The following is a 13,322-nucleotide window of genomic DNA, read 5'->3' as shown; positions in this document are numbered from 1 at the left end:
ATCGCAGTGAAACATGTTTGTATTTGGAAACACGATAGGCTAAGATAAGGTGGATTGATCCGGCTCTATTCTCCTCCATGCCAAAGTTACAGTGGTGAGAACCTCCAGATACCTACTGGGACGAGCGACCTGTCTTCACATGAGGGAGTACCAGATTGACCTGCAAAATATATCCTTTTTCATGAAGTTTTTTCTTCACTGGCTTATCTGTGCAGAGGCTCTATTTGTTTGTCCTTTGCCTTCATGAGCACTTGTATGCGCCCATGCGTGCACTGGAGATTTTTTTTTAAAGGATAGTTAAACATTCAGATTCGAATTTGTGTATTTAACAATTCTTGCATGAAAAGTTCTGTTGTATAATAAATCAATCATTCTGAGTTTATCTAAGCCTGGTTAAAGGTTTTTATTTTGGGTCTAACAGTAGTGAAGGTAATTAATTGGCCAGATTGGTGGGTAATGGTACGACCTGTGGAGTAATGGAGCTAGATCAACTGCGTACTCCTGGAGCAGCACGGTGATGCAGTGGTTAGCACTGCTGCCTCGCGGTGCCAAGGACTCGCGTTCAATTCTGGCCCTGGGTCACTGCCCGTGTGGAGTTTACACATTCTCCCCATGTCTGTGTGGGTCTCACCCCCACAACCCAAAGATGTGCAGGGTAGGTGGACTGGCCATGTTAAATTGCCCCTTAATTGGAAAGAAAAATTGAGTACTCAGAATTTGTAAAAAAAGAAAGAAAAAAGCGGCGTATTCTTCCCAGCCTGGTTATAACACTGCTGGTTAGTCAACTGAAAATTTTCATTGCGCACTGCATTTTCTGGGCTTCGGCAATGAAAAGGTCAGAGTGCCATTTGGCAACTAGGAGCAAAAGAAAAGACATGCCAGAAGGACCGTGGTTGGATATAGCAGCAGATTCTGCTGCTGAAGGTGGCAGTGTCTGCAACTTTAAAACTGATTTGAGCCTTCAATAAAAACACAGACATTTGGAGAGCAGGGGGCCTTTAAACTTGCAGCCATGACCAACTTCTTGCTCGCAGCATTTGCCTCTCTGCCACATTTTATTCCTGCCTGCAGTCCCACTTGAATGGGGAGCTCCTCTTCAGACTCTAATTAGCTTTCTTCCCAGTAATTGGCCATGCTGAGACAGAGGGAGAAAGCAGACCACTCAGTTCTATATATTTCATGTGACAGTCAATGTTCATCTCTGCAGGCACCAGAAATTCAGTGCACGTTTTATACAATATCGTCAAATGCAGCTCTACACTGAAACCAAATTAAGACACGACTGAAGCCATTTGATAATCTAGCAAATGATATTTAAATGTTAAAGCACAACATTTGTTTAAGATCCAAATGATCAAGGAGAATCTTCCTACTTTTTAATCTGGCAATATCCCAAAATTCATCGACCTTGGAAGAATATCAGTAGAGCAAGGAGAACCTTCCTACTTTTTATCTGGCAAGATCCCAAAATTCATCTAACTTGGAAGAATATCAATAAAGCAATCTTCAGAAAGATTTGTGGAAACAAAATTCTGGTCAATCCTTAACTGAATACATTTACAGATTTTCTCTTGCATTCTAGCCTCAAGAAAATATAGAGTATCCACAGAGTTGGAGAAGTTAAAAACATTGGGGAATGTTTTCCTGTTATATGCTCAAAACCTCAGCTGCCTTTATAAAGGATCTGTTTACAATTTCTTTACACACATGTGCAGGAGATTTATTCTCCGCAATTAAGTTTAACATTTGAACCTCACAAAAAACTTAATGTTAGAGTTAGGTTTCAATTTTGACACAAATTTAGTATTGAAATTAATAGGCTAACCATGCTCCCCATTATTAGAATGAATTGTACAGCAACATCTGGAGTCAGAACATGCTACTCAAGGCAGAATCTACAGGTTTCTGTCCAATATGTCCTGCTATTCCACAAGTTAGGTTACACCAGAGCCTCATTGATAATTCTTTGATAACCTCAGCATTAAAATCCATGTAAAGGCACAAACTTGCTGTACTTGCCCACTAGTTACCAACTAAACAAACCAGGAAAAGTTATGACTTGTGGCAGCAGAGTGAGTTCAGATGGGGTCTTGTCTTTGGCGCAGCAGCCTTTGAGCGGTTTCCCATGCTGATGATGTGGTGCACACTGATGAATGATGGCTGCTTGTGTTGAAGGTGATCCATCTGATGGTCTTTGCTCTGTGGTGCAAGATGTTGGAGGACAATCTCGAATTGCAAAACTTCTTTATGGATGCGTTGGCAGCGCATGAGTAGGTTCTTGCAGCAGAGAGCACACTGTCCCTGGTGGAAGCCTGCCTCTGCACGGTTAGTTCCTGTTGTCCATCCTAGGAAGTTTTGATGAGGATGAAGGGGAACCAGTGGAGAGCCTGGTTTCTCCAACGAGGTGGTGGAGAGATTCACCACCCAGTTTTAGAATTGGTTGCTATATTTCAGGAATTTTGATCTGGTGGTTGGGCCGCTCAAATTCGATGGAGCACAATTAATCTGGTCTCCGAGACCTGGGGCTTGTTGGGAGTAATGAGGTTCATGTTCCAACTGTTGGAATCCTGCTGGGGCAGCAAGGTAGCACAGTGGTTAGCACTACGGCTTCACAGCACCAGGGTCCCAGGTTCGATTCCTGCTTGGGTCACGGTCTGTGCGGCGTCTGCACGTTCTTCCCGTTTCTGCGTGGGTTTCCCCCGGGTGCTCCAGTTTCCTCCCACAAGTCCCGAAAGACATACTATTAGGTAATTTGGACATTCTGAATTCTCCCTCAGTATACCCGAACAGGTGCCGGAATGTGGTGACAAGGGGCTTTTCACAGTAACTTCATCGCAGTGTTAATGAAAGCCTACTTGTGCCAATAAAGATTATATTATATTATCCTTAGGAAACCCTGGAGAATTCTCTCCGTTTCTGAGGCTGCTTTATCAGAGATGTCTACTTTCTTTGTGCACCAATGGAGTGGTCTTTATCCTGATGATGGCCTCGTGCCTCAGCTGTTATTTTGGGCTTTACTCCCTGATAATCATGTTAATGTTGTCAATTTATCTGTTTGCAGGGTAGTAAATATATAGGGTGTAATGTCTTGCACTGTTGGTTATTCAGATTTAATAAGATTTTATCATGTTGAGTTGAATTTTGACTGCAGCAGTTGTGCAGTTTCTGGGCGGGGGGAGAGAATGAGCAGTGGGGAAGGGGTGGAGGGTGTGCGTGGTAAGATTAGTTGTCCTCGCTACTTTTGAGAAACGTCTCCCATAATCAGTTTTTATATGGCTGCACCTACTTCTCCATGCCAGGTGGGCACTCCCCAGTTTGGAAGTCGCTCTGACGCGTCCGCATCCCCCCTCCCTGTTTAACGATCGGGACCAGTGAAAACTCTTTTTGGTTCTTAGCTCCATGATATCCTGTTGTCCTACTGCTGTTGGTAATCTGTTTTGTCCTGAGATATAGGCTGAGTATTAAGATTTGGTTGTGCCCAGTCCTCTCTTTTTACATTATTATACGTTAATGTATGTTTTTTTACATTATATTGTTGAATGGATGGATTTTCCATTTATAAAAGCATGGCAAAGGTAGTATGATTAATAGGTACAGAAAGTACATATCATTTGCAAGAGCACACACTGAAAAATACCTGCACTCCACTCCTTTATTCTTGCATAGCTCTTGCAATGTCCTTTTACAGATTCTCAACTTAAAGCTCTGCCAAGAATACTCCTGCAAGCAATAATGTGGGATGACTCTCCATCTCTTATTCCATAACTCCCTCTTTGCTTTCCAACTTCTTGTGAAGAAATATTTTAAAATGGAAGCTCTCTATCTGAATAATCTATGTCAGACATTTGTTTATTGGCAACCATGTTAATGCTGGCTCTGGAAATAATTAACTGCAATTTACAGTCGAAATACGGTAGGTGTTACTATCCAAATGTTTATGACTTATCAAACATGGGTGTTGCATTATATTAAGGGCTTGCTCTAGTTACTGTAAACTTCCATCTGAACCAAACCCACCAACAACTCACCTTCTCTGCAAGAGCCTCCTCCAAGGTAGTAAGGGCAGTATCTGTATTGTTGGTGTCTGCCTGCAGTGATTTTACACGTTCTTTCAAACTCATCATTTGTTTCTCTTTATCCCTCAGTTGTTCCTGCAGGTTCTCAATCTGCAAAAAATGGGAAAAGTAGACACTGATATGAAATAATGCACTACATTTCCAACAAATTAGAAGGGCTGCAGAATAGAATCGTGTACAGTAAGAACAATGAGCCAAGTGGCTTCTTTCCATGCTGTAAATCTCAGTTTCTGGAAGCAATTTAGAATGTAAATCTTTCAAAGTATTATTATTTAATTAGATTTCTTGTATAGTCTTGTGTTGATAAAGACAAAACTTATTCAACTTTGTTGCTATTAAAAGAAATATTTCTACTTTAGCATGTCTGGTGAGTGGCAAGGTTGCCCTCTGGGGTGAAATTTAAAAATATATCACACACTGGACAATCATACTAACATTACAAAATGCTACACCAATAATCCACTAAAACTCCAGTTCAGATATGCCAGACCAGTAACTACAATGACATCATCATAATGATGCTTGTGTTAAATATTAAAAATCAGTTTTAAGTTGCTGGTAGTTGATATTGCAACAATGTCCTTAAACTTTTGTGTTCACATTCAGCGTGAATTTGACGCGATGACAGTATCCTTTTTTTTTAATTGAATACAAAACAAATGTGGCTAATTTCTCATTGGTTCTGACCAATCACAGGTCAAACAACAAGCCAGACCACAACTTGGCACCAGTGCATTAAAATATGAATCTCATTCAAGTAATTCAACTGGATGGTTATGGCGGTGCACTTGAAAGAAAGTCATTTAATTTCCATTTTGACAAGGAGTGACAGTAGGAGCTACAATTAGTTCCGAGAGACTAAAGACAAGTGGTGGGCAACCTGTGGCGGGGGGGGTCACGTGTGGCCCATTTGAGTTCGGAGTGCGGCCCACAAGACACTTTAGTTGACCCATGCACAGGGTTGCCACACGTTTGCCGTCCACGTAGATTTTTCTCCTTACCGATATGACGAGCGATAGACACAAAGCAAGGGCAAGTGATGTGAGGTACATGCTGATTGCACACCGCATTGACTGAGATCTGTGCGCTCCTTCTGCATGCAAAGTGTAATTATTTCTTTTGACCATTTGAAGTTCATGACAGTTCTAAGGAGAACAATCAGAAGTAAAGAATTTTGAGACAAATGCCCATTACTTGAAATGGTATGAAGGTTCAGCCCCTCAACTGGAGTTCGATGAAATCTACAAGAAAGATGGTTTATTAAGTTCCTATGAGGTTGTTGCTAACTTTTGGTTGGTTCAATTGGCTCTGTTTTATAACCTTTGCTCAGAGTCGCCAGGTATCTTTCTGATACCGCCACGAGGTTCAAGTTCAAGTAATGATCAATCACTCAATACACCAATTACATAGAACATAGAACATAGAACAATACAGCGCAGTACAGGCCCTTCGGCCCACGATGTTGCACCGAAACAAAAGCCATCCAACCTACACTATGCCATTATCATCCATATGTTTATCCAATAAACTTTTAAATGCCCTCAATGTTGGCGAGTTCACCACTGTAGCAGGTAGGGCATTCCACGGCCTCACTACTCTTTGCGTAAAGAACCTACCTCTGACCTCTGTCCTATATCTATTACCCCTCAGTTTAAAGTTATGTCCCCTCGTGCCAGCCATATCCATCCGTGGGAGAAGGCTCTCACTGTCCACCCTATCCAACCCCCTGATCATTTTGTATGCCTCTATTAAGTCTCCTCTTAACCTTCTTCTCTCCAACGAAAACAACCTCAAGTCCATCAGCCTTTCCTCATAAGATTTTCCCTCCATACCAGGCAACATCCTGGTAAATCTCCTCTGCACCCGCTCCAAAGCCTCCACGTCCTTCCTATAATGCGGTGACCAGAACTGTACGCAATACTCCAAATGCGGCCGTACCAGAGATCTGTACAGCTGCAACATGACCTCCCGACTCCGGAACTCAATCCCTCTACCAATAAAGGCCAACACTCCATAGGCCTTCTTCACAACCCTATCAACCTGGGTGGCAACTTTCAGGGATCTATGTACATGGACACCTAGATCCCTCTGCTCATCCACACTTTCAAGAACTTTACCATTAGCCAAATATTCCGCATTCCTGTTATTCCTTCCAAAGTGAATCACCTCACACTTCTCTACATTAAACTCCATTTGCCACCTCTCGGCCCAGCTCTGCAGCTTATCTATATCCCTCTGTAATCTGCTACATCCTTCCACACTATCGACAACACCACCGACTTTAGTATCGTCTGCAAATTTACTCACCCACCCTTCTGCGCCTTTCTCTAGGTCATTGATAAAAATGACAAACAGCAACGGCCCCAGAACAGATCCTTGTGGTACTCCACTTGTGACTGTACTCCATTCTGAACATTTCCCATCAACCACCACCCTCTGTCTTCTTTCAGCTAGCCAATTTCTGATCCACATCTCTAAATCACCCTCAATCCCCAGCCTCCGTATTTTTTGCAATAGCCTACCGTGGGGAACCTTATCAAACGCTTTGCTGAAATCCATATACACCACATCAACTGCTCTACCCTCGTCTACCTGTTCAGTCACCTTATCAAAGAACTCAATAAGGTTTGTGAGGCATGACCTACCCTTCACAAAGCCATGCTGACTATCCCTGATCATATTATTCCTATCTAGATGATTATAAATCTTGTCTCTTATAATCCCCTCCAAGACTTTACCCACTACAGACGTGAGGCTCACCGGCCTATAGTTGCCGGGGTTGTCTCTGCTCCCCTTTTTGAACAAAGGGACCACATTTGCTGTCCTCCAGTCCTCTGGCACTATTCCTGTAGCCAATGATGACATAAAAATCAAAGCCAAAGGTCCAGCAATCTCTTCCCTGGCCTCCCATAGAATCCTAGGATAAATCCCATCAGGTCCCGGGGACTTATCTATTTTCAGCCTGTCCAGGATTGCCAACACCTCTTCCCTACGTACCTCAATGCCATCTATTCTATTAGCCTGGGGCTCAGCATTCTCCTCCACAACATTATCTTTTTCCTGAGTGAATACTGACGAAAAATATTCATTTAGTATCTCGCCTATCTCTTCAGACTCCACACACAATTTCCCATCCCTGTCCTTGACTGGTCCTACTCTTTCCCTAGTCATTCGCTTATTCCTGACATACCTATAGAAAGCTTTTGGGTTTTCCTTGATCCTTCCTGCCAAATACTTCTCATGTCCCCTCCTTGCTCGTCTTAGCTCTCTCTTTAGATCCTTCCTCGCTACCTTGTAACTATCCATCGCCCCAACTGAAACTTCACACTTCATCTTCACATAGGCCTCCTTCTTCCTCTTAACAAGAGATTCCACTTCCTTGGTAAACCACGGTTCCCTCGCTCGACGCCTTCCTCCCTGTCTGACCGGTACATACTTATCAAGAACACGCAGTAGCTGATCCTTGAACAAGCCCCACTTATCCAGTGTGCCCAACACTTGCAGCCTACTTCTCCACCTTATCCCCCCCAAGTCACGTCTAATGGCATCATAATTGCCCTTCCCCCAGCTATAACTCTTGCCCTGCGGTGTATACTTATCCCTTTCCATCATTAACGTAAACGTCACCGAATTGTGGTCACTGTCCCCAAAGTGCTCTCCTACCTCCAAATCCAACACCTGGCCTGGTTCATTACCCAAAACCAAATCCAACGTGGCCTCGCCTCTTGTTGGCCTGTCAACATATTGTTTCAGGAAACCCTCCTGCACACACTGTACAAAAAACGACCCATCTATTGTACTCGAACTATATCTTTTCCAGTCAATATTTGGAAAGTTAAAATCTCCCATAATAACTACCCTGTTACCATCGCTCATATCCAGAATCATCTTCGCCATCCTTTCCTCTACATCCCTAGAACTATTAGGAGGCCTATAAAAAACTCCCAACAGGGTGACCTCTCCTTTCCTGTTTCTAACTTCAGCCCATACTACCTCGGCAGAAGAGTCCCCATCTAGCATCCTCTCCGCCACCGTAATACTGCTCTTGACTAGCAGCGCCACACCTCCCCCTCTTTTGCCTCCTTCTCTGAGCTTACTAAAACACCTAAACCCCGGAACCTGCAACATCCATTCCTGTCCCTGCTCTATCCATGTCTCCGAAATGGCCACAACATCGAAGTCCCAGGTACCAACCCACGCTGCCAGTTCCCCTACCTTGTTTCGTATACTCCTGGCATTGAAGTAGACACACTTCAAACCACCTACCTGAACACTGGCCCCCTCCTGCGATGTCAAATCTGTGCTCCTGACCTCTATACTCTCATTCTCCCTTACCCTAAAACTACAATCCAGGTTCCCATGCCCCTGCTGCATTAGTTTAAACCCCCCCAAAGAGCACTAACAAATCTCCCCCCCAGGATATTTGTGCCCCTCAGGTTCAGATGTAGACCATCCTGTCTGTAGAGGTCCCACCTTCCCCAGAAAGAGCCCCAGTTATCCAAAAATCTGAATCCCTCCCGCCTGCACCATCCCTGTAGCCACGTGTTTAAATGCTCTCTCTCCTTATTCCTCATCTCACTATCACGTGGCACGGGCAACAACCCAGAGATAACAACTCTGTTTGTTCTAGTTCTGAGCTTCCATCCTAGCTCCCTGAAAGCCTGCCTGACATCCTTGTCCCCTTTCCTACCTATGTCGTTGGTGCCAATGTGGACCACGACTTGGGGCTGCTCCCCCTCCCCCCTAAGGACCCGGAAAACACGATCCGAGACATCACGTACCCTTGCACCTGGGAGGCAACATACCAAACGTGAGTCTCTCACGCTCCCACAAAATCTCCTATCTGTGCCCCTGACTATAGAGTCCCCAATTACTAATGCTCTGCTCCTCTCCCCCCTTCCCTTCTGAGCAAAAGGGACAGACTCCGTGCCAGAGGCCCGTACCCCATGACTTACCCCTGGTAAGTCGTCCCCCCCACAAGTATCCAAAGCGGTATACTTGTTTCTCAGGGGTACGACCGCAGGGGATCCCTGCACTGACTGTTTTTTCCCAGTCCCTCTTACAGTTACCCACCTATCTCCAATCTTTGGTGTAACTAATTCCCTGAAGCTGCTATCTATGACCCCTTCTGCCTCCCGAATGATCCGAAGTTCTTCCAACTCCAGCTCCAGTTCCCTAACTCGGTCTTGGAGGAGCTGGAGATGGCAGCACTTCCTGCAGGTAAAATCAGCAGGGACACTAACTGCATCCCTCACCTCAAACATCCTGCAGGAGGAACATTGCACTCCCTTCCCTGCCATTCCTCTAACTTTCTACAAAGATCTGGCTAAAAAATAATAATAATATAATAAAATATGGTACTTACCTCAGACCAATGGGTTTTATTTTTTAATCAATTAGTAAGATTCAAATCAAAGCACATTTATTATACACAGTAAATCGCTACTCATGCATAAACTCTACTTTCTAAGCTATTTCTATCACTAACAGGCCTATACTTAGCTTCGGACTGGCCCACCAGGTCAGGGGAACAAATGGCCTTTCATTCGGGTTCGGAGTCTGCGGGATTCAAAGCTGATATGGACGGGTAGCTAGGAGCGCCTATCTCGTAGCGAGCATTGACTTGAGACTTACGTTCTTTGGAGGCAGCTGGACAGGTCACTGTCAAGGGTTGGTTCGCGTTGCTGAGTGACCCTGTCAAGAAGGACGATTTGAACTTGGGGGCTTTAATTTATAGTCCCCAGGGGCTTCCCGCCCTTCGGGGCGGACCCCGTACCTGGTTTTGGTTTGGCTTGGTTCGATTTCTCCAATGCTGGAGCGGTTCCCTGATCGTTGGGCGGTCTTTAGGTGTCCGTTAACCTCTTTTGGGTTGGCTCCTGCTGGCGCCGAGGAGTCTGGCCTGGCCTTGTTTACCTTAAATGTTTTGATTGTTCCCGGGGATCGCTCATTAATATGTAGATGGCTGCTACATTAATATGCAGATGGTTGCTTGTATCGATGCTGTCTGGGCTTTTGCAGGGTCTAATACACAGTAAACTTGCACCTGCTAGTTTCTGCCGGTGTTGGCTGAATTTCCCTTCAGCCTTTGCTGTTCTCCATTTTGCGTCGGGAATTGGCCAACCCAGGTGGCTACAAGGTGTGGTCACAATTTCAAAAAACCAATGGTCATCTGATGGATCTCTGTGTCTTTCCGGAACCCTGAGATATGGGAGTTAGGACTCTTGCTTTTGTTCCCTTATTTTGCTACTTCTATGGGAGACAATAGGCTGAGTATCAGCTAGTTGACGTCACTGACCTTGCAGCCTCAACCAACTTGCAGATATGAAATTAAAGTGTATGATCTGGATTAATCCTTAGTGGATTCCTATCTATTGTTGCTTAACATGATTATAGTTAATTATTCTTAATGTGTTCTCATTTAACCCTTTTACCTCTATCATCTTCCCTTACTTTCATGATTGTAGCTGACTAGAAAAGTCAATTTCTATCATCATCCCTTGGAACATTTTTTTTTTTAATTAGTGTCAGAAGTAGGCTTACATTAACAGTGCAATGAAGTTACTGTGAAAATCTCCTAGTCGCCACATTCCAGCACATGTTGAGAGAGAATTCAGAATGTTCAATTCACTTGTGGGAGGAAACTGGAGCACCCAGAAGAAACCCACACAGAGACGGGGAGAACATGCAGACATTGCACAGACATGACACAAGCCGGGAATTGAACCCGGGCTCCTGGCGCTGTGAAGCAACAGTGTTACCATGCCACCCTGCACATGGAATCCATGCAGTGCAGGAGGCAACCATTTGGTCCACTGAGCCTGCACCGACCTTCTGAAAGATCACCCTACCATTCTTCCACTCTATCCCTGCAACCGCACCAACCTGCACATTCCTGGACACTCACGGGCAATTTTGGCCAATCCATCTAACATTCCATGGAAGAATATTACGGATTCAACAGATTGTATTGAAAAAAATTGATAAATTTTGGGACTCCCTGCATTGGTACTATTATAGTGTCTCATAAGGACAGGTAATTAGTTCAAACGGGTTCTAGGGTCAGATGCCTTTTGCCTTGAAAGAATACCTGGGGAAACAGTTAATTCGTTCAGACTGCGACAATTGCAAGATTTCAGATTGCTGTCAATAGTCTGGGAGGTTTCACGAAAGAGAAGTGAGAATGAAAGCACCTTCAGCAGATACTAAAGATAAAACGGAAACAAAAATAATGAGCAAATGAAACCGTAGGAAAACCCAAGGGACAATTAGCAGGTGTTTCAGGTCTGATTCAATGTGTCAGGATCCTCGAAATGACATGACAAAGAATTCTAAGGAAGAATACAATCTCCATAGAGACCATTAACAATTACAAAAATTTGAGCACGCAGTTATTAACACCACTCCACCTCAAGGTTTTATATCTTAAAATAAAAACAAATTAAACAAACCAACTGCAAGGTCAAGTTTTTAAGTGGGTTAGAATACATGGTAATCATTTAAACTTCACCATTATAACAAGGTTACCGGTACAGACATGACGTGAATGGCCTCTTACTGAGCTGTAACCTTTCTATGGTTCAATAAAGTTAATGATGAATCTAAACAAATCATTTTGGTCACAAGGATGAATGTGAATTCGCACAGACCTTCAATCATGGAACAGCAGACCGTAGTCAATATGTCAATAGTATGTGGCACAGATTGGTCATCATCCAAGGATCAATGCAAGATTAAAGAATACAAAGGCCTACTTGTTTCCAGGTTTGGTGATAACACTGGGGTCACGAAAGGGAGTTGTAATTCCATACAAAATAGTTGGAGTAAACATTTAATAAGAATTGATGTGGGCTTCAATGATTGATATGCTGTAAAGTAAACCTTTAAAAGTATCCTGTAAATTAAAGGCACAAATTATATTTTGCCACAGAGCATGATATAGCAAATATTGTTGAAAAGTCCATTGGAATCAGTTACCCAGTCATGACATTATTGTACCTCTCTAACAAACCTAATGTCTCGAGTGTTGGACAAGTACTAATGACACCAGGAGATAAGAATTGGAGAGAAACTGTCCTAAAGTTACCAATAAAAACATCAGACTTGTAGAGCTTAGAGTTTATTTTGAGAAACCAGATTAAAGGTCAACTAGTTTTGTCACAGCTGATCTGGCAAGGTGGGATGGTCTCCCTCTGTCACTGGCGGGTCAGGTACAGGCGGTTAAAATGAACGTGTTGCCGCAATTCCTGTTTATTTTCCAATGCCTGCTGATTTTCCTGCCAAAGGCATTTCTGAGAGAGATTGAAGGGATGATTACTTCATTCATTTGGGGAGGGAAGGTGGCCAAAATTAGAAAGGCGCTACGACAGAGAGGAAGGCAGGCAGGGGGCTTGGATCTTCCGAAACTGATGTATTATTACTGGGCGGCGAATGTGGAGAAGGTACGGAGCTGAATCAGAGGGGTTGACTCCCAATGGGTCAGAATGGAGGAAAGTTTGTGTAGGGGATCGGAATTGAAGGCGCTAGCAACAGCGCCGCTCCCGATGGCCCCGGGGAGGTACTCAGGGAGTCCAGTAGTAACAACTTTGTTGAGAATGTGGAGCCAGTTTCGACGGCACTTTGGGTTGGGGGCAGGGTCAAGGGAAATGCCGATTCGGGGAAGCATAGATTTGAGCCAGGGAAGTGGGATGGAAATTTTCGGACATGGGAAGAGAAAGGAATTAGGAAACTAAAAGATTTGTTTCTTAGGTGACGGTTTGCAGGATTGAAGGAGCTGGGAGCGAAGTATGGGCCGGAGCAGGGGGAAATATTTAGATACATGCAGACTTTGCCAGAAAGGAGATACAGAGCTTCCCAGTAGAGCCGGCTTCCACATTGCTGGAGGAGGTGCTGACGATAGGGGGACTGGAGAAGGGGGTATTATCGGCGGTTTACGGGGCTATTTTGGAAGAGAAGAAGGCACCGCTGGAACGGGTCAAGGCAAAGTGAGAGGAAGAGTTGGGTGAGGGTATTGAGGGGGGGTTCTGGTGTGAGGCGCTCCGGAGGGTGAACGCCTCCACCTCGTCTGAGGGGTTGGGGCTGATACAGCTGAAATTGGTACACAGAGCACACCTTACAAGGCGAGGATGAGCCGGCTCTTTGAGGGGGTAGAAGATGTGTGTGAACATTGTGGGGGGTGCCCGCAAACCATGTTCATCTGTTCTGGTCCTGTCCAAAGCTGGAGGATTAGTGGAAGGAGGTTTTTAGGGT

General features: G+C 44.3%; 1 protein-coding gene across 3 annotated transcripts in view; it reads right to left on the bottom strand.

The window, feature by feature from the left end:
• Positions 1–13,322, bottom strand: part of LOC140396245 (ELKS/Rab6-interacting/CAST family member 1-like) — a 1,343,051-nt gene that overhangs the window by 1,117,135 nt on the left and 212,594 nt on the right. For all 3 annotated transcript variants that reach the window (XM_072484589.1, XM_072484590.1, XM_072484591.1), the window contains exon 8: positions 4,029–4,166. In XM_072484589.1, the coding sequence (XP_072340690.1) occupies positions 4,029–4,166 (138 nt within the window). The remainder of the gene's footprint in view (positions 1–4,028; positions 4,167–13,322) is intronic.

The sequence above is a fragment of the Scyliorhinus torazame genome, chromosome 19 (assembly GCF_047496885.1).
Source record: "Scyliorhinus torazame isolate Kashiwa2021f chromosome 19, sScyTor2.1, whole genome shotgun sequence".
Taxonomy (NCBI): Eukaryota; Metazoa; Chordata; class Chondrichthyes; order Carcharhiniformes; family Scyliorhinidae; genus Scyliorhinus; species Scyliorhinus torazame.
Note: the sequence above shows the minus strand (reverse complement) of the source record. Positions and strands in the feature narration are given on the sequence as shown.